This window comes from Pezoporus occidentalis, unplaced genomic scaffold, assembly GCF_034315485.1.
Source record: "Pezoporus occidentalis ecotype Australia unplaced genomic scaffold, CSIRO_AGI_Poc_V1 ctg39, whole genome shotgun sequence".
Classification (NCBI taxonomy): domain Eukaryota; kingdom Metazoa; phylum Chordata; class Aves; order Psittaciformes; family Psittacidae; genus Pezoporus; species Pezoporus occidentalis.
This window is the reverse complement of record NW_026915713.1, coordinates 8,739,834-8,765,762: the sequence shown is the minus strand read 5'-3', so window position 1 is coordinate 8,765,762 and position 25,929 is coordinate 8,739,834. Positions and strand designations below refer to the sequence as shown.

General features: G+C 40.2%; 1 protein-coding gene across 2 annotated transcripts in view; it reads right to left on the bottom strand.

Moving 5' to 3' along the window:
• CDK19 (cyclin dependent kinase 19) overlaps positions 1-25,123 on the bottom strand; it is a 131,838-nt gene extending 106,715 nt beyond the window's left edge. The window contains exons 1-2 of one of the 2 annotated variants that reach the window (XM_062632511.1): positions 24,533-25,123; positions 3,839-3,914 (exon numbers count right to left, since the gene is read on the bottom strand). In XM_062632511.1, coding sequence (XP_062488495.1) covers positions 3,839-3,914; positions 24,533-24,660 — 204 coding nt within the window. In that variant the 5' untranslated portion in view covers positions 24,661-25,123. Of the gene's footprint in view, positions 1-3,838; positions 3,915-4,217; positions 4,241-24,532 lie in introns of those variants that run through there. The other variant, XM_062632512.1, reaches the window with a different exon arrangement.
• Between the last annotated feature and the right edge of the window lie 806 nt (positions 25,124-25,929).

The window sequence follows — 25,929 nt, the reverse complement described above, 5'->3', positions numbered from 1 at the left end:
CAAATCAGCCATTAAATTTCTAAATTTAAAAAAAAAAAAAAATTCAAGCAAAAACATTTCACTGCTTTTTTGTGCTCTCCTTTTATTAACACGATGAGACTGCTCTTTTCTTGTACCATTAGAAACAACTGCACTGAAGTTCTTCCACGCTCAGAGACAGGCTACATACCCAAGTACTTTAAAAGCAGCCAGTGAATAGCACTGATTAAGAAAAGACCTATATTTTTCTTTCTCTGACTCAGTTTTTCCAAAAATCCACAATCAGAACTTGATAGTCTCTTCACTGTAGAAAGCAAAATACTTGAAGTAACCAGCATAATCCTCTCACAGGAAATAAAGCCTCTGGGACAAGAAACCTCAGATAAAGCTCTATTACTCTGGTGATTTTGATAAACAAATACAAAATTCCATTACTATTAGCTGTTCACAAACTTTTAAAGTTATAGCTATTGGTCCATAGAGATGATGGCCAAGATACTCCATAGAAGAAAACAGCCCTAACAAATAATACCCCTCAGGTCTTTTCTGGCTCCACTCACTCTTCCAAGAAGCCTACCCTAGTAAGGTTGAGGAGCAAAGAATAAAACACAAAGGCAGCAGAACTGAACAAAAGTCTTACCTTCCCCCATAAAGTATTTGTTATTTTTTCAACATAATGAAGAAAAAACTTACACAAAACATGCACTGGATTATTTCTAAATCCAGTTTATTATCCTTGTCTACCTTCACATTCAATTATGTTCAACTCTTCAGTTTCCTTATTCTACATCAAAGGATACAGAAAAGTTCACTCTGCATCAAGAAATCTAGTTCCTCATCCTAACACCCAGCAGCACAATCACATGCTCTTTTGTTGCATAGTACTTCCAATGTACCTTTAAACTACCTCGCAATGAATATGCTCTGATGTCGCACCTCTGAATGGAAAGGAACAGAGTTTTCTTAAGGTCTTAACGGCTAAAAATTTATTTTATTTCTCTTCCACCATCTACACTGCAAACTGTAGTACCAAATTCCTAGAGCCTGTCTACAAATTGCTTTAAGAATTCACAAAATATTTTTTCCTCACTTTACAAAAAGAATCAGAAATCCCACCCTGTTGTTCAAGCAATAATTTGGAACCATCACTTATTCCACAATAAGCTAATATAAGTAAGTCTTGAGCTGAAAGAGGTGTCATATTTGTTAACAAAATAATCATGTAAAAATGCAAACTCTGTATTTCATAACTCTCATTCATATTCTATAACACTACTCTTCAAAACCACTGTTGCTTAAGTCAAGCAATAATCTGCCATGTAGCAAGAACACAGAAATAGTTGAAATTTCAGTTATCTTCAAAATAAACTTGAGTTTTCAGGAAGAAATTAGTTTCTCCTCCCCTCCAATTCCTTAATATCTAAGAATCCTCTGCAGTTCTTTCATATTCAATAAAACAGAATTGGCTGAAATATGGGTTCTTTCAGCAGGTATCACCCCACAATTGAAAGTAATCAACACTTGCCTGAGAAGCCAATATGATGTTTTCACTGACATAAGCCTCTTTCCAGGAAAAGGTCATATTAGTAGTGATAAAAGAAAGTTTTTCAAAATCCTAAGCACAGAGACCAACTTGATCTGTAACACCAAAAGAGAGGAGTCCTCTGCCTTTTCTCTTAGGGAAAGTTAGTCTGAAGACCTTATTCTGAGCATCAAGGCAATACTACACACAAAATTATCTTGGACTGCAAAATTGAATTCCTTTTAGTTCAGCGGTATGTTATTTGTCAAGTATCTTCAGGTTACAGAATTATTAAAATATTCTGAACACACACAAACCCACATATATTAGTGCTTCTTTCATTTCATTTTCTCAGCTTCTATAGAACATGGGTGTGGTTTGGGGTTTGGTTTTTGGTGTTTGGAGAGTGAGGGCTGTAGGATGGAGGCTTCAATGTCAGAAGAACTGGTCATGGCATTTTAACCTGGCCTCTTTCCAGGCTAATTATGTAATCACTAAACATTACCCTCTTTATTACCTATCTAAACCTTTAAATACAAGATTAATTATTAATGCACTAATTAGAAGTCTGCTTTTCTTTATGGGAAATGCACCTAATTCTGCTTACCTCTGTATGACAAAGTTCAGATTCCTTTTTCAACTAATTCACCTTTACCTCTTTCACCTTTTTAATATTTGACCAACATGAAATTCAACTGAGGTAAACAGTGGTTTGCTACATTATCTGAGGTTATTGAGTATTACAATAAAGCCTGAAGAAGAGTAAAGTATCATTCAAGGAAGAATTACAGGAAGAACCATTCAGAAGACTCAAGCAATTTACACAGGAGTTGTGAAATTTCCCAGGCTGTCCTGAACTTTGCACAAAGCTCCAGCAATCAAAAGAAACAAGGAAAAAAAAAAAGTGTTGTTTGTTGGTGGTTTGTTTTTTTTTTTTAATCAAGACTGAAGTGGTGATGTATCATCCAAAGAAAAAAAAATAATTTGACACACACTACTTCCTCACAATGCTGTGTCCAGGTATGACAGAACCAGCTCCATACCACATACCACAGTGCTATTATGACAACAGGAACGTCTCCTTCAGACTATTCCACACATCATCTCCATAGTAGTACAATTTAAAACAAAGGACAAGAATCAAAGAAACCAAGAAACAAAAATCTCAATGTTGTCAAAACCAACTTTATAGTAACGAGAATATAATCTAGTATTGATGTTAAGAGGATTACTTATTTCTTCCAAAGTCAGAAATATTAGCAAAAAGGTCACAGATTCTTGTGCAAAGTGACTGGCAGCAATGCAGGCAACTCTCAAATCCACAAGTGACCTTGACCTTACAGTGACAAGCACTTAAAAAGGATAGTAGTTTTATCTGCTAAGTCTCTTCACACAGAATTACCATGGGCACTAAACACAACAGTACAGTGGTTTATTCAGTTTGTGAACATCATGAGTTTCTAATGCCTCACCGCACACCTGAATGCTCTATTTAAATGCAACACTACTGGATTATAAAAGGCTTAAGGCACAACCTTAACATACATTTCAACGGCCCTCAGCATAGTGACAGCATTAAAACAAGGTAAATACTTCATCAAGCAAGTGCACTTTTGCAATGCAAGAAATTTTTGCGTTACAAAATTGTACTCACCTTCCAGCACTGATAGTAATGCACAATTTTCAGTTATAAAATAAATATTTAAAGATCAAATTATTTGCTTCATATACTTAGAAGGAATTATAGGCATTCATGCCTATATATGTGCTCAAAAGCATATAATTTCTGAATCCATTTTTTCACCTAAGACACATGTAATAAAAATACAATCAAAACTGGTTTTTATCTTGCTATGAAATTTCTCCTTACTTAACAAAACAAGCAAGGAATGAGGAGAACAAACTGTTCTCAGGTACTAAAGAAGAGTAAGCTACCATTAGTCTGAAACAGAATACATTATTAGCAAGAAGACTTGCAATGATAGTTGTAATCTTTCAGAACTTTTTCCCACAAGTTATTTTAAAAACATCCCTTCTTAAAAATAAGTCTTAGTTAAAAGACTCACGCGTATACTCCTCTCAACACATAAAAGCAGATAAAACAAAATTATACCAGGAAGAGGTGTATTACCTAGATCTTTCCAGTAAAAGAAACAAAACCAAAAAACAAACCACTATTATTTGGAGAAAGCATTTTAAGAAAAGGTCATGTTTGAATAACTTTCATGCTTGCATACTTTAGGAAAACATTTAGATAACCTTTATATTACTTAACTCAGAGAAAATAAAATACTTGTTGAATAATAATGTCAGTAACTTTCATTTATGTACACTTACTGCAATCTCTCTACAGGCCGACATGGATATTCCTGTACCTTCAATTTGTTTCAGTGCATACTCCTTTTCATCTTTTCTGTAAAAAAATAAAAAAATAAAAATTTTTAGCTCCGACATATGACAATAATCAATAAAAGTTTAATGATTTATTTCAATTTGGTCTGGAAAAAAAAAAGCTAAAAAAAAAGCTAAAAAGCCAATTTGTTTTTACACATAAATTACATATAATTAAAAGCAAGTTTCCTTTTAACACACACTTCAGAAATTCCAAACAAACATAAAGAAACTTCGTTAACCTACAGCCATTTCTTTCTGAAAGCATACAGATAACTACAAATATGTCTACAAATTCCTGAAATTCCAGGATACTGTCTACTACCATGAAAAAGCCATGCAGTAGTATCCTATGCCTGGAAGAATCTCCTAGAAATACCCAGGAACCACAAGGTTCTTACTTTTGCAAGCCACTGTCAATCCACGTTTACTTCTGAGATACTATTCTTTTAAATGAACTATACTTACTATATAAGCACTGGCTACTGACAGACCCCTTCAAGGCATATGAAACTGTGTGCTCTGAAGTACAAAGCTGGAGAGCATGATAATGTTCAACATGAACACTACTACTACCCTATTAAATAATCACAGTTTGAAGTGATTTAGAGAAAAGACCAACAGAATATGAAAATTAAGCAGTATCTTGAAGCCCTTGCAATACAATGTAACCAGCTTACTGCTTACAGCACAGTTTTGCAGGATTCACCTGTCATCAATAGATGTTAAGCACCAATACCCACAGCGCTGATGCACTCGCCAATTACAAGCAAACAAACCACAAGCCCCCATCCAAATTCCATATGGCATTTCTGGTAGACTTCAGTTTCCCCTTCTACTAGTCCCAAGCCATTTTGGTTTGCTACATTGAAAAGTTACCTTGAATTCCTTTCAGCCACGACAGGTTTTAACTTTAAGCCTGCATCCTGCGCAACACCAGTCTCTTTTCCCACCCTCTTCCAGACCCCCAAAACTCTGAAATTCACTGGATGTGAAGTGGCTGAATGGAGGAATGTGGGGAGAGGATGAGATCAACCAGAAATTATAGTTGTCCACATGTTTTAGTGACTACAGGTGATCATTATTCCCAATAATTTTCAGTAGCAACTAAACCCACAAAGCATACCTATAGTTAACATCATGCTTGGCTCTGATTTTGCACTATGTATTTTGAAGCAAAAAAAAAAAAAACAAGAAAACTTCCAGAAGTATCCTGACTACACATGAAAACTTAGTGCACTGCAACTTTTGCAAAAAGTAAACCCACCTCTGAAGAACTAGGAGTCACTCAGCAGCTGTTCCAACTATGAAATCCAAGTTCTGGGGCTTATTCCTCTATGCTAATTAGAATGAAGCAGTTTCATACTGCAGTATTTTAAGCATATAACTCCTGAATCTGTACTGAGGCAGAGGGGGCTACCACCCAAAACTTTTCAAAGGCAAAAGAAAGCCAAAGAAGTTACCATCACTAAAATGAGGCCAAATACTGCATTAACACCTTACCAGAGTAGTTCAACAAGTACACTTTCACGAGTAAATTCAGAAGCATACGTGTCAGCTTCCCAAGCAGAAGGATTCACAAGAATCTACTGATACAGTGATTTGGATTCCTTCTTTGCTCCCCACTGGGCTGCCCTGTATTTTCATGAATTAGTCATTTAAAAGAACTTGGCTCAAGATATGGATGCAGAACCAAAACGCAGGTAACTTTTCAGGAAAGCAGTTCATACCTTATCTCATAGAAACTGGTTTTATTTTATTAATCATTTCAAATGTTAAGGAATAAATAATAAATGCCCATCTTCTCTCATACACTGTTCTGCTATCTGTCTATGCAGAAGCCTGTAAACTGCAAAGTATTAACTCCATAACTTGGATCGCTTACTGAGACTGTGAAGACAAAATTACACTGTCTGCAGAACCAAAACCAACTCTGGACATTTAAAATTGGTCATGGATTTTAAACTGCAGTCATGCTTAAAACAACACGGTACAACGCAATCCCGCACATACCATCTTGAATCCCCCAACAAGGTAGTCACTACAGCACTGTAGTATACCCTTTCTTTTAGCATGCCTACTTAACCCAGCACACCACCCCACTAATACAGCTACCCTTGAACTAGTTCTACAGATGCAAGCATTGCATTCAGTTACTCAGCCCTCCACTTTACTCAGACTTTCACACACTAAAGGTCACTTCAGAGGCTGAGCATGCCATTTGGCACACACTGCTTTCAAAAGTACTGCTTAACACCCCTGTCACTGCAAGTCTGTCATCACTTAACAGCCAGCCACTCTACACAGGATTTTAAGATACAAACAAGAAATTATGAAAGATGCTTAAAAAAAAAAAAAAAACAATCCAGCGACTTAAGGTATAACAGCACGGAAGGGGGAGGAGGGAAGACAATCTTAGAGCTGCACACAAGATACTTCTAGGACACTGGGGTTTATGAACAATGAGTGAAAATGGGGATAACGAAATACCTGAAGTAAATGAGTATCAAAGATAAAGAACTCCAAAGTTGCCATATTCTAGATCTCTCAAATTTTATTTTTTTTTTTTCCCCTAACAGCTTTGGAATCATAAACATAGCCTCCTTTAAATACATAAATACCATTTACTTGCTTTGGCAGAAATGCAAGTCTATATGAGTACTTTTCCAAAGTTAACTGTTCTTACTATGCAAATATAATAGCTGTTTAAAGTACTTTCCAGAAGATTTTCACCAAGTGGTATTTTAACTACAAATATTTCCTACTTAACAGTAATCTCAAGATAATTTGAGAAAGAAAGAAAAAATACATTTAAAATTTCAATGCCAATGGAATCTGATGAAATACACCATTTTATTGAGTAACCTGAATTGTATTAAATTGCCAAAGGAGAAAAGAAGAAATAGGCACTCTACTTACACTTGTAAAAATTCAATAAATAACATCAAATGGTGTGTGTGATAGGTAAGTATACTATTTAACTCCCTGAAGACCTATGCTCTTGTGAAACACTTGAGGCAGGGGAAAGTATTTCTACTTCATGTCAAATATACAGAAAAACTCCAGTAAACTCTGAACACATTTCAAGAACTTGTACAGATTATATACCCAGCAGGAAAGTTCTCATAGAAGCCTTTTCTGACAGATCCTATAGCAGTACATTTTTCACTAGAGAGCAGAGCAAGCATGATCATGTTTAAAAACCAAACCCAAACAACAACAAACTACACAGCTCGGGTATGAGGCAAAAGAAAGACAATGCTAGGGATATCCAAGGAGAATCAAGGTTTGTATCCATAATCACTTTCATCTGGTCCACAGAAATACTGTCTTTGGAGCAGGCCAACTAACTTGAAGGTCCTGTTGTTGGGGGTTTGCCTGAGGGCATGGAGCAAGAGGCACAGACCAAGGTTTAATCACAGAATCATAGAATAGTTAGGGTTGGAAAGGACCTTAAGATCAGCTAGTTCCAACCCCCCTGCCATGGGCAGGGACACCTCACACTAGACCATGCTGCCCAAAGCTCTGTCCAACCTGGCCTTGAACACTGCCAGGGTAATCAAGCAGGTTCTATTAAACAGTCAGCCCAAGCTAACGGTGGCAATGTGCTCACTGAATCTGAGATGAAAAACACAGCAAAACAGAATTGAAAGGGAACACTATTCCTTAAGAGGCTGTGACTTCACAAACTTTATTAAACCTTTTCAAAATCATGCAGAAGAATCTGCCTGATAAAACAAGTACCATGTCACACCACCACCAGGTTTCCCCACACTTCCAGTTCACTTATCCAAAACTAGGGGTAAAGATTAAAATCAACATTGTTTCCAGTTCCAGAAGCATTATAATTAATGCTATTTTAAGAGGGACTTACTTCTTACAAAAAAATTAAAGTGCTGATATGAGATATCCCCACCCTGAAAACTACCTGATTCTCTAATTTAGATTGCCATAGCCAGCATCCAAATGGAAGGCTCCTCATGCCTACCAGCAGTAGCTGAGAACATCCTTCTGTTATAAAAAAAAACATACCAGTGTAAGGCTGTAACTTGGTCTTTGAAATGAATCTTTTCTCCCTCACCAATAAATATTCCATTGTGCAATACTTCAGGTTAATGTTAACATTTTAATTTCTACTGTGCAAAGGAAATTTCTGTCCTCTAGCCCCCCAAAAAATTTAACTCAGCTGGCTTATGTCCAACTGCAGTAATCAATGCAGAAAACAAAAAAATATGATTATTTCTTGTTCTGGATAACGCTTTCAGCTTCCATTTTCCAAATGCTTTGAAAAGAACAAATGTCCTGGGTTCAGCAGTAGCAGTCATTTTTATCCTTCTTGGTAGCTGGTACAGTGCTGTGTTTTGACTTTCAGCCTGGGAACAGAGCTGATAACAATGATGTTTTGGTCTGGCCAAGGACTTTGTGAGCCTCATGCTCTGACAGAGAGGAGGGGAAGCCAGGAGGAAGCAGAGACAGGACACCTGACACAAACTGACCAAAGAAGTATTCCATGTATTCCATACCACAGTACGTCATGCCCAGGATGTAACTGAGAGTGACCTGGAAGGGTTGGGAGTCTGCAGGGTTGGAGGAGGTATCAGCCGGTGCTTGGTTAGGCTGGGGGTCAAGTTATCGGTCGGCTGGTGGTGAGATGATGTATTCTCTTCCCTTGTTATTTCCTTTATCATTATTATTATTGGTGGTAGCAGTAGTAATTTGTGTTATACCTTAGTTACTAAACTGTTCTTATCTCAACCTGTGGGAGTTGCATTCTTTTTGATTCTCCTCTCTGTCCCTCTGGGAGTAGGGGGAGGGAAAAAAGGAGGGGAGTGAGTGAATGAGCTGTCTGGCTGGGTTTAAACCACGAGAACAAAGTAACAAATTCACTTTAGAAAATTCAGAAGATTTTGAATAATTAAAACCTTTCAAAGGAGTTAAAATGTCTTAACTATTGCAATTGTACTTCAGAGTGCTCCCATCATATGAGAAACTACTTTGTAAACAAGCCGATGGAAAACTAGAAACAACTTGCCCAGCACCATAGGAAGGAGGATTCGCAAACAGTGCATGGCTCAAACTATTGTTTTATCCCTATTATCCAAATTTTAAAACTTTTAATGATAGTCCCTCTTGAATTCACAGATATTTTAACACACATCCCAAATTCAGAATTATTTATGTATCTCAAGGAACTGGCTTGAAAGACTGCAATCACACTGAAGCTACATCTGTAGCACATCAGTTAATATAGATATTAACATTACAGTATAAACTTTGTCAAGTGCACACTACCATAAATAATGATTAAAGTGCATGTTTTCTTACACAAATGAAGTGCATCATAAATGCATTCCAACACCTAGACAGAAGAAAGTAACAGAAAGCAACAATTCACTCTTATAAGCAACACTAACAGAATTTAAACATTTGTGACTCCGTAGGAGAGAGCCTGGGAACACTGAGCTCAGTGTCCTTCAAACACAGTGGAAGGACAACATTCATACAGGTATCTTGTTATGCTCTAACCGCTTTGTTTCATTGCTTCCATGAAGCATGAAGTTAATCACAGCAGGAGATCAAGAACAAGAAGTACAAACTATTCCCCATGCCGCTTCTCCCCTCACCCCACCCCCCCACCCCCCCAAAAAAAGGCAAAAAGATGACACTGAAGTGCTCCTAGAAGTTAACTGAAAAACTCACCATGGTATTTGAAACATGGCAGCAAAGCCGCTAAACTGATCACATTGAACACTGATTAACTTTTGCAAGTTGCTCACAGATTTAATTCTACATATAGCACATAGCCACAGCCCTTTACAAAGGCAGTATCACCAGAAGAAGTGTCTATGAATGACTGGGAAAACAGACCTCTAAATCCTTCCCCAAAAAGTGATGAGTTCCTATGCTTTAGTGTATTTTATGCATATAGAAATAGCCACTAAGCCCAACGAATTACAAGATCAAAAAAATCCAGACATGGTGTCACTAGGGTACATGGTCTTCAACAGACTAGAAAAGTAATTTTATCATTATCCTCAAACCATATCAAGCCTTATCCAGCCAGCAGTTCACCCAGCTCCTTTTCATCCCTGCATCAACCAGTCACAAATGACAGAAGCTGGGAATCTACAGGTTGATCTTAACTTATTTCTAGAAAACCGTACACATGCTAAATTTCAATGCATATATATTAGTTCATTTTGAGAGGCTACATAGGAAACTCAAAATGTGAAACAGTAAGTACAGTAAGCAGAAATCTAAAAATCTATGACCACTTCAGCCCTTTAAAAGGTTTGTCTTTCTTCACCTTCAAGGGCAGCAGTCTGCTGCTCTGCTAAAAAATTTCACAGCAGCTACAAGTTGTTCCTACAGCCCAGTCCCAGACAAGTTCAATATGACATGGATACCCAAGTTACATTTGGCTGGTTTTGGCATGAAAAGAATGGATGAAACTAGAAGACTTTTACCGCATTCTGCTATGGTGAAACCATGTCCATGGACATTGTGTTACAAACAGAAAAGCACACGTGTAGGGCACAGGAAGGGACTCCTCATACAGAAAGACATGTTTGTCATGTCATCTGCTCAAACCTGGGCCTGGACTTTCCTCTTAGGAAACCAACCTCCCTAGCAGGCAATGACTATACAATCTTTAAAAGTTGAGTTTTCATCTTGTCTGAAACAACACCTAAAAGTAAACCTGGGGAGTGGGATCAAGGCAGCAAATCAAATAGGCCAGTCTTTACTATGCAATATGAAAAGAGCTGGAGTGAAATGAGAATCTCCAAGGCTGATCCAGGTACACACAAGAAAAACACCCTATGCAATGAAAACAATATGCTACATTTCATACTGCGTTTCTGAATCTTTTGTCTCACAAAGTCCTTATAATCTCCATTTTCAAAAAGGGCCCTGACTGCTACACAGCTCATTGGTGTCATTGCCTGACGACACCCACTAAACTCTGCTAGGTCCCCCTTCAAAAGACCCATGTGACAACAGCTACCTCAGCATATACATACAGTAACACAAGAAGGCAGCACTTTACCTTCCATTACATCCAAGACTTCAGGTTCACACTTCAAGCCCTTCTGGAATGTCTGAACACAGTAGTAATAAAAGACAAGTTTGTGTCATCTTAAATGTTACTCTTCCCAAAATGCACTGAACACCACACATAGTTTCCTTCTCCATTTTCCGATAATGTTATGCACTTGCCAACATCAGGTACTTGCATAAATGTATGCCCAAAAGAAGGCTAACTCAGGACTCATAATCTGGGAATTTTTAAAAGTGATTTTTTTGTTGTTGGTGGTGGTTTAAAAATAAAAACCTCCAATTAAAAAGGAGAACATTTGGTTGGTTGAAATTAACATGCTAAAATTAAGTCTGCCATAAATGTTTATAAATTGGCAGAGACATTCAAACATAGAGCAACTGATTATAACAATTAGCCTTTTCTTAAAAATATCTGACTTCCATTACGCATGTTATAAGAAACATGCAGCACAGCAGCTACACAGAGTCTAGCCTCTGGAAAATCTGGCATGTTCCAGCCATATAAAGGAGATCATATTAAGAGTAACACTGGCATCAGATTATGAATAGACTGACAGTGTTATCACAGTATATTTAAAAGTGAACTATACTCAAATTTTGTTCTATTATCTATAGGATATCCCCAGATGTACCTTTAAAAGCCACTGCTGATATGACTACCCTTCTGTTTGTTTATTCCTCTGTAAACCAGTCTATGAACAGAAGGAAATGTGTATGTTAAAGAACAGACAAGTTCTTAAAGTGATGCTAAGCTACTGGCCATTAAACACATTCATATTGTATGCTTCCACAGTCTCAGAAAAGATGATAAATACTTTTAAAACGCCATCCAATCTTTACTTATCATAGGTGATGTGTTCTTTCTGTACAAGATGACAGCTGATTAATAAGACAAAACTGTGAATCTGAGCTAAGATTTTCTATTATTAAAAGAAAAATCTACCCAGCTATAATTTCAATAGATTGGGAGTGGGAAGTATAGGTCTCTTAATAGCGACACAAGGAGATTGGAACTGTTTCAGAACCATTACAAACAACCTAGCTATGTCCTCTTCCATCTTTCCAGTAGTTTCTAATTCAGAAAATTAAAAGCAAATCTTTGTAGCATAGATACCTTCTGCTAGCAACAGTTTCAGACTATTTCACAGTCACAACCACAGATTTTTAACATCTCTGTAGTATCAAACCATTGGCAATCTTACTAACCTCAATCTTATTAAAATTTAGCGATAAAATTCACACTGTAACAACAAAAAAATTGTATTTGTAATGGACGAGAACACAACTTCAGTCAGTGCACCCTCACCCCAAACCTACTGTTGAAGATTCATGGAGCTTCAACCAGCTACATGGTTGCTGCCACTGCTTTAATTAGACTGGCTCTAAAATATCCTGAGTGACTGAGAACTGTGAAATTCATACGAATGGGTTTATTTTATAACAGATTGGCATAAGCAGACTTGACAGCCTGTTTATAAAGGTAAAAACTGAAGCATTCGCATTAAATCTTGAAAGCTGTAAAATTATTCTGCTGTTCCAGGTAACTTCTTCCAGCATTTGCTACATTAAAGCAGGGGATAGAGCTGTACCCAACCTTACAGACAGGCTTGATTATAGATAATGAATAGATTAAGGAAATACTTCCCCTTCCAGAAAGGATTCTGCATCCAAGGATTTGTTACTTTAAAATAAGGAATAGCAGCAGCAAAGAAAAAAAAATACCTCTGAAATAAAGACAAAACAAATGTTTATTTATCAGTGAATTATGTACCAAGGCCACAGACACATGGTCATCTAGACTATGCCAGAGAAGCATCTGCCAGTTGTTTCATAAAATCACATAAAATCAGAAGAATGTTTGTGACTAACTATAAACATCAAGAACATTAGCTGTCTGTTTTCAGTCATTTTATAAATATAGATCCTAAAGCCATACTGTAAGTACACAGTCCAGCTTAATGTGCACCACATCCCTTTCTCAATGGCTAAGTATTGCAACTTCAAAAGGTAGGAAATTACTATTAAGTCACCAAATACTAGGAAGCCTGTATTTCTTTGGGATCTTTTTGGTATGAACCTGTTTGAAACACCAAATGCGGATGTTTTTTCTAAACCATTATCAAGCATTAGGTTCACTAGTAGCAGAAAAAAAAAATTTACCCAATGCAAGACCTATCAGGAGGACAATGGCCTAAAAAACACAATTATTCACTTTTTCTTTTCTAGCTCACAACATAATCAAATGCTTCCTACAAAGCATGTTGAACACCCAGATTTATCAGAGATCTGTCACACAATTTCTGTTCTTTTTCTTCAGACTTCCCAACTCAAATGATCTGGTGTGAAATCTTTAGTTCTTGTGGCCAGACCTACATGAAAGCTTACCAACACAATGTGGATGTAATTTTTAGTTAACAAACTAGCCTTTGGATACAAAAGCTGGCACCCAAATCATGAGTAACAAGCAACACCCAACATTCTGTAGGGGCAGAGTGAGACAGAGCACATTTGTTATAGCTGGAAAGTTGCAGAGTTGAAAAAACACCCTCACAAGAAGAATTAAGGACCAGAATCAAATACTACACAGTCACCATGAGGTCTAATGGAATTCAGTCTGAAATGGTGGGTGGGGGGAAATAAATAAAAATAAATTGAAAAAAAAAAAAACATAACTGGTAATCAAGATCTCCAATTTTTTTCCTCATTTCAATGCCAGGTGAATAGGATTTCATGAAGTTACAGATGTCTTTATTCCAGCCACTAACAGAGTCTTCCTACCTTCTAACAACAAACAAGGTCTTTATTCAGCAATCATCGTATCTGTTCCAGGGAATGGAAGCCATGTTCCACTTCCTTTGAACCTTAAAACTGCATGCTCCGTAGTCAGAATAGGCTTCTCTCAAGCTCCTTCTGTAGTTTAAGTGCATCACTTGGATAAAGTTTTACATGGATATTTTTTTCCAACCACTGAAATCATGGTAAAGGTAGAATAAACGGCATTCAACATGTAACAGTCTTTTGGTTGTTCAGAACTGAAGATCAAATTAAATTTCATAATTTACCTCTTTTCCTTATTTGGAGCATGATAGAATCGGGCAAAGGAACAACTGGTTATCCTCTGCAATGAGTGGTTTTAATTAAAAGGTATGAAAATAAAGCTAACTTTCAAGTCTACAACACCCTTGAGAACACAGCAACAACTCATACAGGAATTCTGTTCCAGAAATAGACACATTCAAAGACACAGGCTAAAACCCACTGTCAGCTGCACTAATGATAATTAACCAAAGCAACAAACATGGCATTTTGAGTAAGCAAGGTGTTGTATCTTAGCATGAATCTATGATAACGCATGGAAGTACTAACAGGGTAAGAATTTTCTCTAAACACCGCTGAATATGCAGAATTCATGAGATAAGATAAGAAGCAAGCATTCCTCAAAACAAAATCCTTGGGAGTGAAATGACAAACCTCATTCTGGTAGAATTCCATACATGAGTGGCCTTTGTATCGTTAGATCTCTTCAGGCACTTGGACCCCATGACATACCAAACAGATGGGAGAGTCAAGGACAACTGCAGTTGGAGCAGAGTCCCAGCACTACCTGTGTGAATGCTTCCAAGTGCTCTAGTAAAGACAGGATAAGAAAGGAGGGCCAAAAGAGGCAGAATAACTTCTGGCCACACAAAAAGGATTTACTCTTCCTGAAATTAACGCATGAGGAAACCAGATACACTGCTTCAGAATAATGAAAAACACCTCTGGATGTAGTTGCAATTCCAGCAGATCTAGCTCCTGCCTCCAAGTCAACTGCCTATAACACTTATTGTCACTTGACTATAAAATGAAATCAACAGCCTCTTCTACTGAAGTCAGCAGGGGATGAACAAAAAATAATCATATCACACAAGACCAAGTTTATGGCAACACATGTTTGAAGCCATACTGTCTGAGACTGTCCCCATTTCCTATCTGTGCTCTTTGTAAACCCAGAGCCCTTACCCTTAAGCAAGCAATCCAATACTCACAGGAAGCACAGGCAGGAATCTATAGCTGTTGCGTTGCCTATTGGAAAGCCTGAGGTCAGTGTGGCTCCACCTACAAGATTAATAACCCTAAGATATTTCAAGATCACGAACTCTGCAGAAAACAGATGACAACTGAGGGAGAAACAAGCAGTTATGCATAGCCTCATCTGAAAATATTTATTTAAAACTGCTAATCCGAGGAAAGACAGAAGCAAACACGAATAATGCCCTTCAGAGATCTACTATTATAGTAATCGCATCTCCTCCAATCTTTCTCACAACCAGAAAAGTAATTTCTGCTCTCTAATTAAAAAAAAACAAAAAACAAAACAAACAAAAAAAAAACCCACCTCCCACAAAAACCTAGACCAGCCAAAAATCCCAACCCACACTTACAGACAGCAATTTTGCAAAGGTGAGTTAGTGTTATTTCTACAACATTCCTTCCCTTTCAGACAGTCTTATTAAATACACTAATATTTCACAAATTCTCAAAAACAAAAAAATCCCACTGCTGAATAAAAGAATTATGTTCCCACAGACAAGGCTAAGAAAATATTAATAAGAAATTCAGATACAGAAGTTAAGTATCTGTTGAACACCTTCATGGGCTTTTATTAACAGCTGATTTTGATTTAAAGGGTTTGCTGTATTTTTCCTTCTTGAAACTGTTGAGAAAGCTGAAGTTCACAAGAGGTATAATAATTTCTAATATCACCACAAGTAGTATTTTTATATGTCAGCCATATAACCTACAGTCAGGCAATGCATATAAACCAAGTCCCCAGAGCTGGAAGTTCTTTTATAAACCTTAATTATCTAGATGCATGACACTTTTACGTCAAAACAGACTTGTCAGTTTTTGTGTTTGCTATACAAGTAGAACAAGAGCTGTTCTTCATTTCCTAAAGTCTCATGTTGAGTTAGCCAATTTATCCTAAAAGCAGTTGCCCTGGACCAGTTTCAGCATTCCTGCTGTTATTGAAACAAATAAATCTTTTTTAAGTTCTAATACTTTATTTCAGTAAAAGAGAACAAAACGTTGCAGCCAGTTTCAGTTCTCAAATGCCAGCAAAGAAGCTCAAGAAACAACGTATCTTTGGAAGCAAAATGTAAAATCTGCCAATCACTTCTACTAACAATCCCTTCCTTGATCATACCCATAGACCACATCATCCCCTGAACCGTACATTAAGCAGCAGTGAGCACATGCAAACAGAATCTTATTTCACAACACAGAACTCAGCAGTTAAAAATAGAGGAGAAAGACTTGGCTCAGAAGGTATCTATGCAAATCATGAGCTTGATTAAGTCCACAGAAGATAATGCAAACACACCATTTCAGTAGGTATTTTCAAAAGATATGAAGAAATTTAATGTTACTAACAAATCTATAGTGAAATTTGGTTGGAACTTACCAGAGAAATTCTGGTTACTTATGCAAACACAACTGTAGCATTCTGAATAATGGCATTTTCTGGGGCTTGGGGATTTTTGTTGGGAGTTTTTTGTTTGCTTTTAAATCATGCATGATGTGAAAATATTCATCTTGAACATGAATTTATGAATGAAACTTTACAACACTTCTACCTACAATACAACAGATTAGATGACCAAGAAGCACACCAACATACTAAATTTGTGTCTAGTAGTTCACACGAGTATTTGAACTTATGAACTAGCCCCTGCTCTACCTTGCTTTGCACCCTCTTACCAAGTGGGGGGGCAGAAAGGACTTTCTCCTTCCCCCTCAAGCTCTTACTTCCTTTTCCTGCAGCACTATTAGAAAAATCTTAACCCCCTCACTCTGTAACAGGAAATCTCTTACCCTCTTCATCTCTTAAAAAAAAAACAACAACAAAAAAAAAAAAAACAAAACAAAAAACCAAACAAGAAAACCCACTAAATCTTGAGAGGTTTTTTGATGGGCTAATTTATGCATGAGTCTTCCTCTGCAAGCTTGGCAAAAAATTATCTGATTCCCTCTCAAATCTAACCTCTTTTATGTCTCATCACCCACACTCACCTCCTTTCTCCTCAAACTCCTACCACCACCACAATACCTTTGTGCTTGCCACAGTAGCAAACAAAATACCAGCTGAATGCATTTTCTTTCTGAAAGGCTATGGGGCTCATTTCTGCACTCAGTTTCAGGAAGAATAACAGAAGAAAGGACAAAATAGCCATGGGAGAGAACGTATGCAAGAGTCTGTGAGAAGCACAAAAATTACTCAATCACCACTTGCACTATCCTCTTGGGCAGGAAGCAAAGCCATAGTATAGTTGCACCAGCAGCTCTCAGTAAAGCATAGTTATGAAATACTAATGACCTCTTCCTAGATTGGGTATTTTCATTAGAATGCATTGCAGGCAACTAGTTAGACAGGTTTGGGTTAGTTCTGCTGCTTCTTCTCACACATGAGCACTTAGTGTTTTCAGGATTTGCAGGTTTATCTAGTATTTAGGTTTACTTAACTATTGAGACGTTATAGTGAAGCCTGAACACCTTCAGCCATTTTACCTTCCTCAAGATAGTAAGTTTCATCAAGAAAAAAAAAGTAAGAAAGGAGGAAGAAAAACAGCTATTCAGACACCATCACTAGTAGAGACTTTCATAGAATCACAGAATAGATAGGGCTGGAGAGGACCTTAAGATCATCTAGTTCCAACCCCCCTGCCATGGGCAGGGACACCTCACACTAAACCATATCACCCAAGGGTCTGTCCAACCTGGCCTTGAACACCACCAGGGATGGAGCATTCACAGCTTCCCTGGGAAACCCATTCCAGTGCCTCACCACCCTGACAGGAAAGAATTTCTTCTGTATATTCAATCTAAACTTCCCCTGTTTAAGTTTTAACCCGTTACCCCTTGTCCTATCACTACAGTCTCTAATGAAGTCTGTCCCCAACATCCCTATAGCCCCCTTTCAAATACTGGAGGGCTGCTATGAGGTCTCCACGCAGCCTTCTCTTCTCCAGGCTGAACAGCCCCAACTTCCTCAGCCTGTCTTCATACGGGAGGTGCTTCAGCCCCCTGATCATCCTCATGGCCCTCCTCTGGACTTATTCCAACAGTTCCATGTCCTTTTTATGTTGAGGACACCAGGACTGCACACAGTACTCCAGGTGAGGTCTCACGAGAGCAGAGTAAAGGGGCAGGATCACCTCCTTCAACCTGCTGGTCACGCTCCTTTTGATGCAGCCCAGGATACGGTTGGCTTTCTGGGCTGCAAGCGCACACTGAACCTGGCTCATGTTCATTTTCTCATCGACCAACACCCCCAAGTCCTTCTCCGCAGGGCTGCTCTGAATCTCTTCTCTGACCAACCTGTAGCTGTGCCTGGGATTGCTCCGACCCAGGTGTAGGACCTTGCACTTGGCATGGTTAAACTTCATAAGGTTGGCATCAGCCCACCTCACAAGTGTGCCAAGGTCCCTCTGGATGGCATTCCTTCCCTCCAGCGTATCAACCGAACCACACAGCTTGGTGTCATCGGCAAACTTGCTGAGGGTGCACTCAATCCCACTGTCCATGTCAGCAACAAAGATGTTAAACAAGATCGATCCCAACACTGACCCCTGAGGGACACCACTCGTTACCGGTCTGCAGCTGGACATTGAGCCATTGACCACAACTCTTTGTGTGCGGCCATCCAGCCAGTTCTTTATCCACTGAGTGATCCACCTATCAAATTGATGTCTCTCCAATTTAGAGACAAGGATGTCGTGTGGGACAGTGTCGAACGCTTTGCACAAGTCCAGGTAGATGACATCAACTGCTCTACCCCTGTCCATCAGTTCTCTAGCCCCACCACAGAAGGCCACCAAGTTGGTCAGGCAGGATTTCCCCTTAGTGAAGCCATGCTGGCTGTCACCACGCACCTTGTTGTTTTTCATGTGCCTTAGCATGCCTTCCAGGAGAATCTGCTCCAAGACTTTGCTGCAGAGAAAGGTTCAGGATCAAATACATTGCTTTCTGATTTGGGTCAACATTTCTGTAATTTAGCCTGTCACAGGAATACATTACTAAACAGCAACTACAGCTGCAAACTCAAATTACTGACATTCAAGACAATCTCAGAGGAAATAAGATGTAAATACATCAATTATTATAGAATCTTAAATATCTTACAAGTATGAACTTGCATTGGTACACTCCAGTTTCACATTCAAGAGAGTATAATCCTTGCCACATCAATGAGTTGCCTCCCTCTTAACAGTAAATGTAATGGCAGTACTCACATAACCATTCCCCTGTGATTTTACCGCCAACATTGTTCATCTGCAGCATTTAGTCAACTTGAGTGCAAGTTTCATTTCCTGACACACTCATGCTATATGACTTCAGTAATTTAAGTTCTGTAGAACAACAATCTGGAGAGAAGAGTACACAAATTACTGCAGTGTGAATACTGATTTAGGAGATTAAGCAGATTAGATTTGCCTTTCTACACTCAAAGTTTTCTACCACCACAGTGATCTTAGTAGTTAAGTGTGACCAGATGCAACCTCTGAACAACATAACGATATTAGCAGAAACCCCAACAGCAGCAAATCACCCCTGGAGAAAGCCTGTTTTTCCAATCAAGCTATGCCTCACAGCACACTACTTTTTCTCTTTTAATCAATATTTTTCCACTTCTGCTCCAAAAAGTAAGATTTATCAAACAAAAAATCCAAAACAAGCAAAAGCTTACATGGCCAGGACCACAGTCAGCATTCCTAGGTTAGGTGATACACTTGCCTTGGCTATATACTTCATTTTCCTTTCTCTTCCCATGCTCTAACTTTCAGTCAACTCGTGTGTGGATTTAGATGCTCTAAGCACTTAAAATCCACATTAGGAACTCTACATTGATGCTTCTGCACACCGGTATTAGTCCAAGGAGGAAAACAGACTCTCCTCTTCAGTTGCAAGCTTTTAGTACTCAAAAATTGGGAGACAAAAGGGGGAAAGAAGATTTCATTTGTCTCCCCCCTCTTACGCCTGTCCTTTACAGGGATGTTTTCCGACTTGCATTGCTATTGCTCGATTTCCAAAAGGGAATTCCATCTTTGGCAGCTAAGGTGAAGTCTGGTTTATACCAATTCTCTTTTCAGATTACTTCACTGTTAATGTATTTGCATCTTTCAAACAGCTACAAAGAATCCTCTTTTTTTATTTTAATTAAGTGTATTACTATTCTAGCATATAAACCTACACACTTCATTCAGCTGATACACTGTACAACACAGGGCAGTGGCAGACCTTTCATACTTGCCAAAAGATAACATGCCAGAAGGCGCTGTCAGGGCAGCATCAGCTGCTGAGAAGGAGAGGAGCCTGAGAGCTGCCCAGGGTACAACTCCTGCCTCTTCCATCATCTTGGAAGCTGATCACTCGGTAAGTCTGTTCATTCCCCCCATAACAACATTAAAAAGCACATACCTGCTTTTTAAAAGGCACTTTGAAATATACAGATTAAAAGTATTACCTACATACTTACTTGGAAAGGAAAAAAAAAGCAATTTTATTTTAATAAACCAAATCCCAGGTGTGAGTCAAAGAAAGGTATCACATAGCCACAGTGTGAGAGAAAGCAGCCAGCTTAGTTGTTTGTTTAAATGTAAGCAGAAGCAGCAATAACTGGAAAGGTATTATTCACATGAAGATTTCAGCTTTTGCAAGCATTATATCTGCTGTTGCTGCTACAGAACTAGGAACAGAGTGGCCTATTTTCTGTTTGACTCGTGCATCCCATTATTACTTGCACACTCCTGACTAGCCAACAGCAGTATCTTTTCAGCTTGCTGACTCATCCAAACATCCTGCAGGTGAGCTGACATCCTGGTCAAGGAACAGAAATACTCTGTAGTGGCCTGGACTGACACACTGATCTTTCCCGAAGAGTAAATGGAAATAACCAAACAAATCAAACAAATAGAATTTCCAACACTTACTTCATCCTAAAAATTGCCTCTCACATGATAGGGAGATAGATACAGGAAATGAAACAACTAAGCACAACATTGTGACTTAAACTGTGATCAAAGAAGTGGCAAGGAGCTTCATGAGAGGTCAAAAGTAACATTTTCCTAACTGTGACTGGAAAAAATGCATTCTTTTTTTTACTGGACAAATGTGAACAAGTGTCAAAAAAGTTAGTGAAAGCCAACATGATGTTTTGAGACAGCACACACACACAAATTCTAAAAGATTTTCAGCTGCATAAAAAGCTGGAAACTTCACACTGACTACTCAACTGGAATCATGAGGCTTAGTATTTCCCCTGCTAAAAGCCTCTGGTCCAGCTTCTGTGTACACCAAAATAAGTTTTGGTGGGTTTTTGGTTTGTTTTTTTTTTTGTCTTTCTGGACTACAGAGATATTAATGAAAACTTTTGCAAACCCAGGTGCCTAATTTAGGTAATACCTCTAGACCTTATCAGACCACACAAATACTACTGAAGTAAATGGAAGCTGCAGGTACTCAACATCTTTAAAAATATGCTCATGCAGTGCACGCAAATGTCACACCAACATTGTTCAAATCTGCCTATGAAAAAACAGAATAATAATCTTAAACTGTCATAGAAATCAATCAGCTCACTAGAAACATGCTCAAGTGATATTCTACTGGAGGCTGAAAAAGCCAAACTCAGCTGTTACTTTGTTGAAAAACTGCTTTTATGCCCAAGCCATTCACGGAGATCTAAGCAATGCAACCACTTTTTTTTTTTTACAAGCATTTTACCGAGCAGCTTGCCAAGCTCTGTATAAACACATTTTACTATTTCATAAAATTTATATGCCAAGTTTTTGAAACACAAAGTGACAGGCTCTCAGTGGAATTTCTGCAGAGCTACGAGGCTCTTATTGCCCTCAGCCCTCTTGAGACTGTAAATTGACTATAAGAAGCAAGTAGCCAGGATCTTTTTCTTTCACACAGGAATGCTTTGCAAACCTGAAATACTAAAACAGACTCTATGATCGGACAAGGAAGAATTTCTTTACACGAGGTTCAAAATCCCCCAGTGATCAGCACACTATAAATATGCAGCATTACTAGGTTTCTGTTGCCAGCAGTGGAAAAAGTTTCTCTCTGCCATTAAAGACCCCTTAAAGTGAAGAACTAATACTAAATATCCTCCACCCCACAGAGATATTTTAGCTGGATATTTTCATAAGAAAATCACCTTATCTCAAGGATTCAGGTTGCTTTCTAGTTTTCATCTAACTTGCTCACAACTTGCTTTCACTTGAAGTTACACAAAAGCAGCTGAGAGCAAACTCACCAGTGCCATAAAAAGAAAACCCAAATGAAGAGAGAATAACCTAGTTTCCAAGCTTCATGAAGTAAAAACTCTTGAGTATATAGTACAATTGCATTTGTGCCATATCATATCACATTTCAATCTATACTGCCTACTGAAACTTTCCACTTCCTTTACCAGACAGTTTTCTTATGGCTCCCTTTGATTATTCCCAGCTCTGACAGATTAGCTATCTTTTTACCATGATTACTTTTGCTTTATTATCCATTTGCATTTATAACACTACTATTATTGTAAGGATTCTGAAGACATGTCCTTTATGGTGCTCTGCAGTATCAATGCAATTCTTGCAACGGCTTTCCATTGTCAATGATGCAAATGAAACAGGTATGTCAGAAACTGACATCTTCCTTTATTTTTTTTTTCATAAAATGGTAAACCCAAAGCTCTTCCTCTTCTATGCTGTTCTTAAAAGCAGTAACTTTAGAATTACGATATCAAGGAACAGCAAAAACAAACAAACAAAAATTTAGCCAGTATTTTGGGTGTTTTTATTACCACTTCCTCTCTTATATGCAGATAATAAAAATAAATGAAAACTTTAAAAAAAAGGACATGACTACTAAACCCACAAATATTAGAAGACTTCAGTGGCAGCTCTGATACCCACAAAAGATTTAACATTCCCTTTTCAAGTTAGCTATGCTCTAGTATTTTTAAGGTTGCAAAGCAAGCTAGTCAGAATCAGAGCTCGTTTTCCAGCATTTAATCCTCCACCTGACTTAGTGTGCTTCCTTTCAGTTATTAATCACTTTGATACTACATCCTCTTAACTCAAGTTTAAATTTTGAAGACACACATGAATGCTATTTACTCCTACAGAAAAATCCCTGACTTCTCAATCTAAAACAGCAGCAGTCATTAACCACTTCCAGAATTCTACTGAAAAAAATGCCATTTTTCTATAGTTGATCTTTCCTTTTTCAGTCGCCTACAACAGAAGGCTTCTGCTCTTTAGCTTTCTGTTAGAAAGGTAATACCTCCAATTTGCAAGCATATTTTATCAAACTTTAAAGTATGCTTTGGACACTTCCATAAATACAGTCCGTGTTTGTTCACTGTCCACATACAACAGTGAAAAAATGCTTAACGGCCTTCTGAAATAAAAGGATTGTATGTGGAACCTGCACCTGCCCAAGAGCCTTACGCAGGCCTCAGGACTGCTCCTCTTCAAGAGCTGTACTGGCCAAGCAATCCCAAATTGCAATCTGAGTTCTCCATTGCTCTCTTAACCACAGTACAGAGAAAAAGGCATCCATGGGACACCTATCCCATGGTGCTAGCTGTCTTCTCCCAAAGGAAAAGAAGGAAGCGTAGCTCAGCCACCGTACATGGGCTTAATGGCTAAACAACCTCAGGATCTAGCCAGTAGCCAGGTATTAGGGGATGCGGATAAGTGCCATGCTCTCACAGGGGAAACAGGTTCCGATGGAGACACACCTCCCACACACCTCTTGTGTAGGTACTGACAGATGCTGCCAGCTCTGCCTGTTGGAGCCTCCCAGACAGGTCACCAGGCCAAGCCTGCCAGACTCCGTCCAGCCTAGTACCTGGGGCTGGATCAGTGACCAACACACGCCCGGGGGTTTCTTGGACCACTTGGGTGCACTGGCCTGAACAGGAGAACCCAGGGAAAGGCGATGGGCAGCCAGGTGCTCCTCGCATCAAACTTGCTTGTTTCTCAATGCCCTGTAAGTTCTCAGATCAAAACGTCAAAGCACAAACGCAATCACACAAAAGACGAAAGCCATGACCTGAAGCCTGATACGAAAACCAAAGGCGATCCCACCGGCACAGCCTACAGACACAGCACCCCTTGCCTGCTACGCCAGCGTTGGGAGCGGGGGAAATGTGCAGAACGCGACGCGCCACCTCGGCCTCGGTCACGGGCGGGATGGAGGGCACGGGTTGGGGGCGGTGCGGCAGCCGCGGGGCAGGGGCGACCGAGCTCAGCTTCCTTCTCACGCGTCTCCAGGGCTCGGGGGGCACCCGCCGGCGGTCGCACACGCACTGCAGAGCCGCGGGCCGCTCCCCCCACCACGGGGCCAGGGCATCGGCGGCCCGCACCCGGAGCTGGGCGGGGGCTGCCTGGACGGGCTCGCGTTCCGGCCCCTGCGCGCTGCCAGAAACTTTTCACGGAGGGGAAGGGGACAGGGCACAGAGGAGAGGAGAGCTGTGGGGGGGGGGTTACAGGAGGAAAGGGGGGTCCCGCCGGCCGCTTTCTGCGCGGCCCTTACCCGTCCTTGCGACGGGCCTTGTAGACGTGCCCGTAGGTGCCTCTGCCCACTTTGCAGCCTTCGTACTCGAACAGGTCCTCCACCCGCTCGCGCTCGGCCGCCAGCTTCGACTTGAACTCGTAGTCCATGTCTCACCCATGGGCGGGGAGGGACGGACAGGGGACACGGCGGCCGGATCAGCACCCCTGGCGGGCAGAGCCCCCTCCTGGCGCCGCCATTTCCGGGGCTCGGCGGGAGGGCGAGGGGTTGGAGGGCGGGAGGAGGGGGGACGGTTTGTTTTTGTTTTGGTTTGGGGCTTTTCGGCGGGGGGAGGGGGCGCGCTCGGCCGCCACCCGCTTCAACTGGGCTCCTCGCGGCGCTGCGCGCGGGATGCCGGGAGTCGTAGTGCGGCTGTGGGAGCCTGCCCCTGCGAGGAGGGCGGGGTGCCGTGGCGGTAGAACTACACCTCCCGGCATGCCCCGGGACGCCCTGGTTAGGCGGCGTCGGCGCGCTGCGCTCCCCGGAGACAGCGTTTCAGCGGCCCTTGGGGACTTGCTGACTCTTCCCGTTGAGGGCAGAGGCGGCAGCGAGGAGCGCGGCTGGTCTCTCACTGGGGAAGGACGGAGACCGCGCGCCCGGAGCGGTGGTTGCTACTGGTGACCAGTGGCGCGCGGAAGCGGCGGTTGGGCCGCGTCCAGTGCCGGCAGCTCTCGAGCCACGGCCCGCCCAAAGCAAACGGCTCCTCAACGGAGCGGCGGCCTCGCGTGTGTGCCGGTCCGGCGGGGCCGCACTGCAGGCCCACGGCCGTTTGGAGCCGAACGGGAAGGAGGAGCGGAAAGCGGCAGTAACCTTTATGCGACTGCCGTTCCATGTTGGAAACACGGATCCTTGCAAGGCGGATGGATGTAGTCAGGAGCTGCTGAATAGTTCACAGTGAGGATCGCAGGGGCAGATTGCAGTGTTTGCATCCAAATACGAACTCGGGCTTATTGCTGAGGCTTTCAGTACAGCAAAGCTATGTCCCTTCAGCCCCATGCAAAGAGTTTTTTAGCCAAACATGATGCTACTTTCAGGTTCAGATTTCATGCTAAGTATTTTGAGATGATGGAAATGTTGAGGCATTTTGGAATTATGTCGTCTCAGGTTTTTCTTGGTGAAAAACAACACTCTCTGCAAGTGTATTTGCATTACGGAAGCACCACACAGAACTAACAAAATACCAAGGTTATATCCTGTCATACAAGCAAGTAATAATCCCTACCTTCTGTATTCAATCTTGGCTAATAACAGCAGCAAATAAGTGAAACAGAATGAAATCAGAGAAGTGTAAAACCAGAGGCTGTCCATATACAGAAACCGTCTCGGTTCATCACCTGCCCAGCCAGCACTGGTTACCTCAATGGAAAGTTCTGACACTG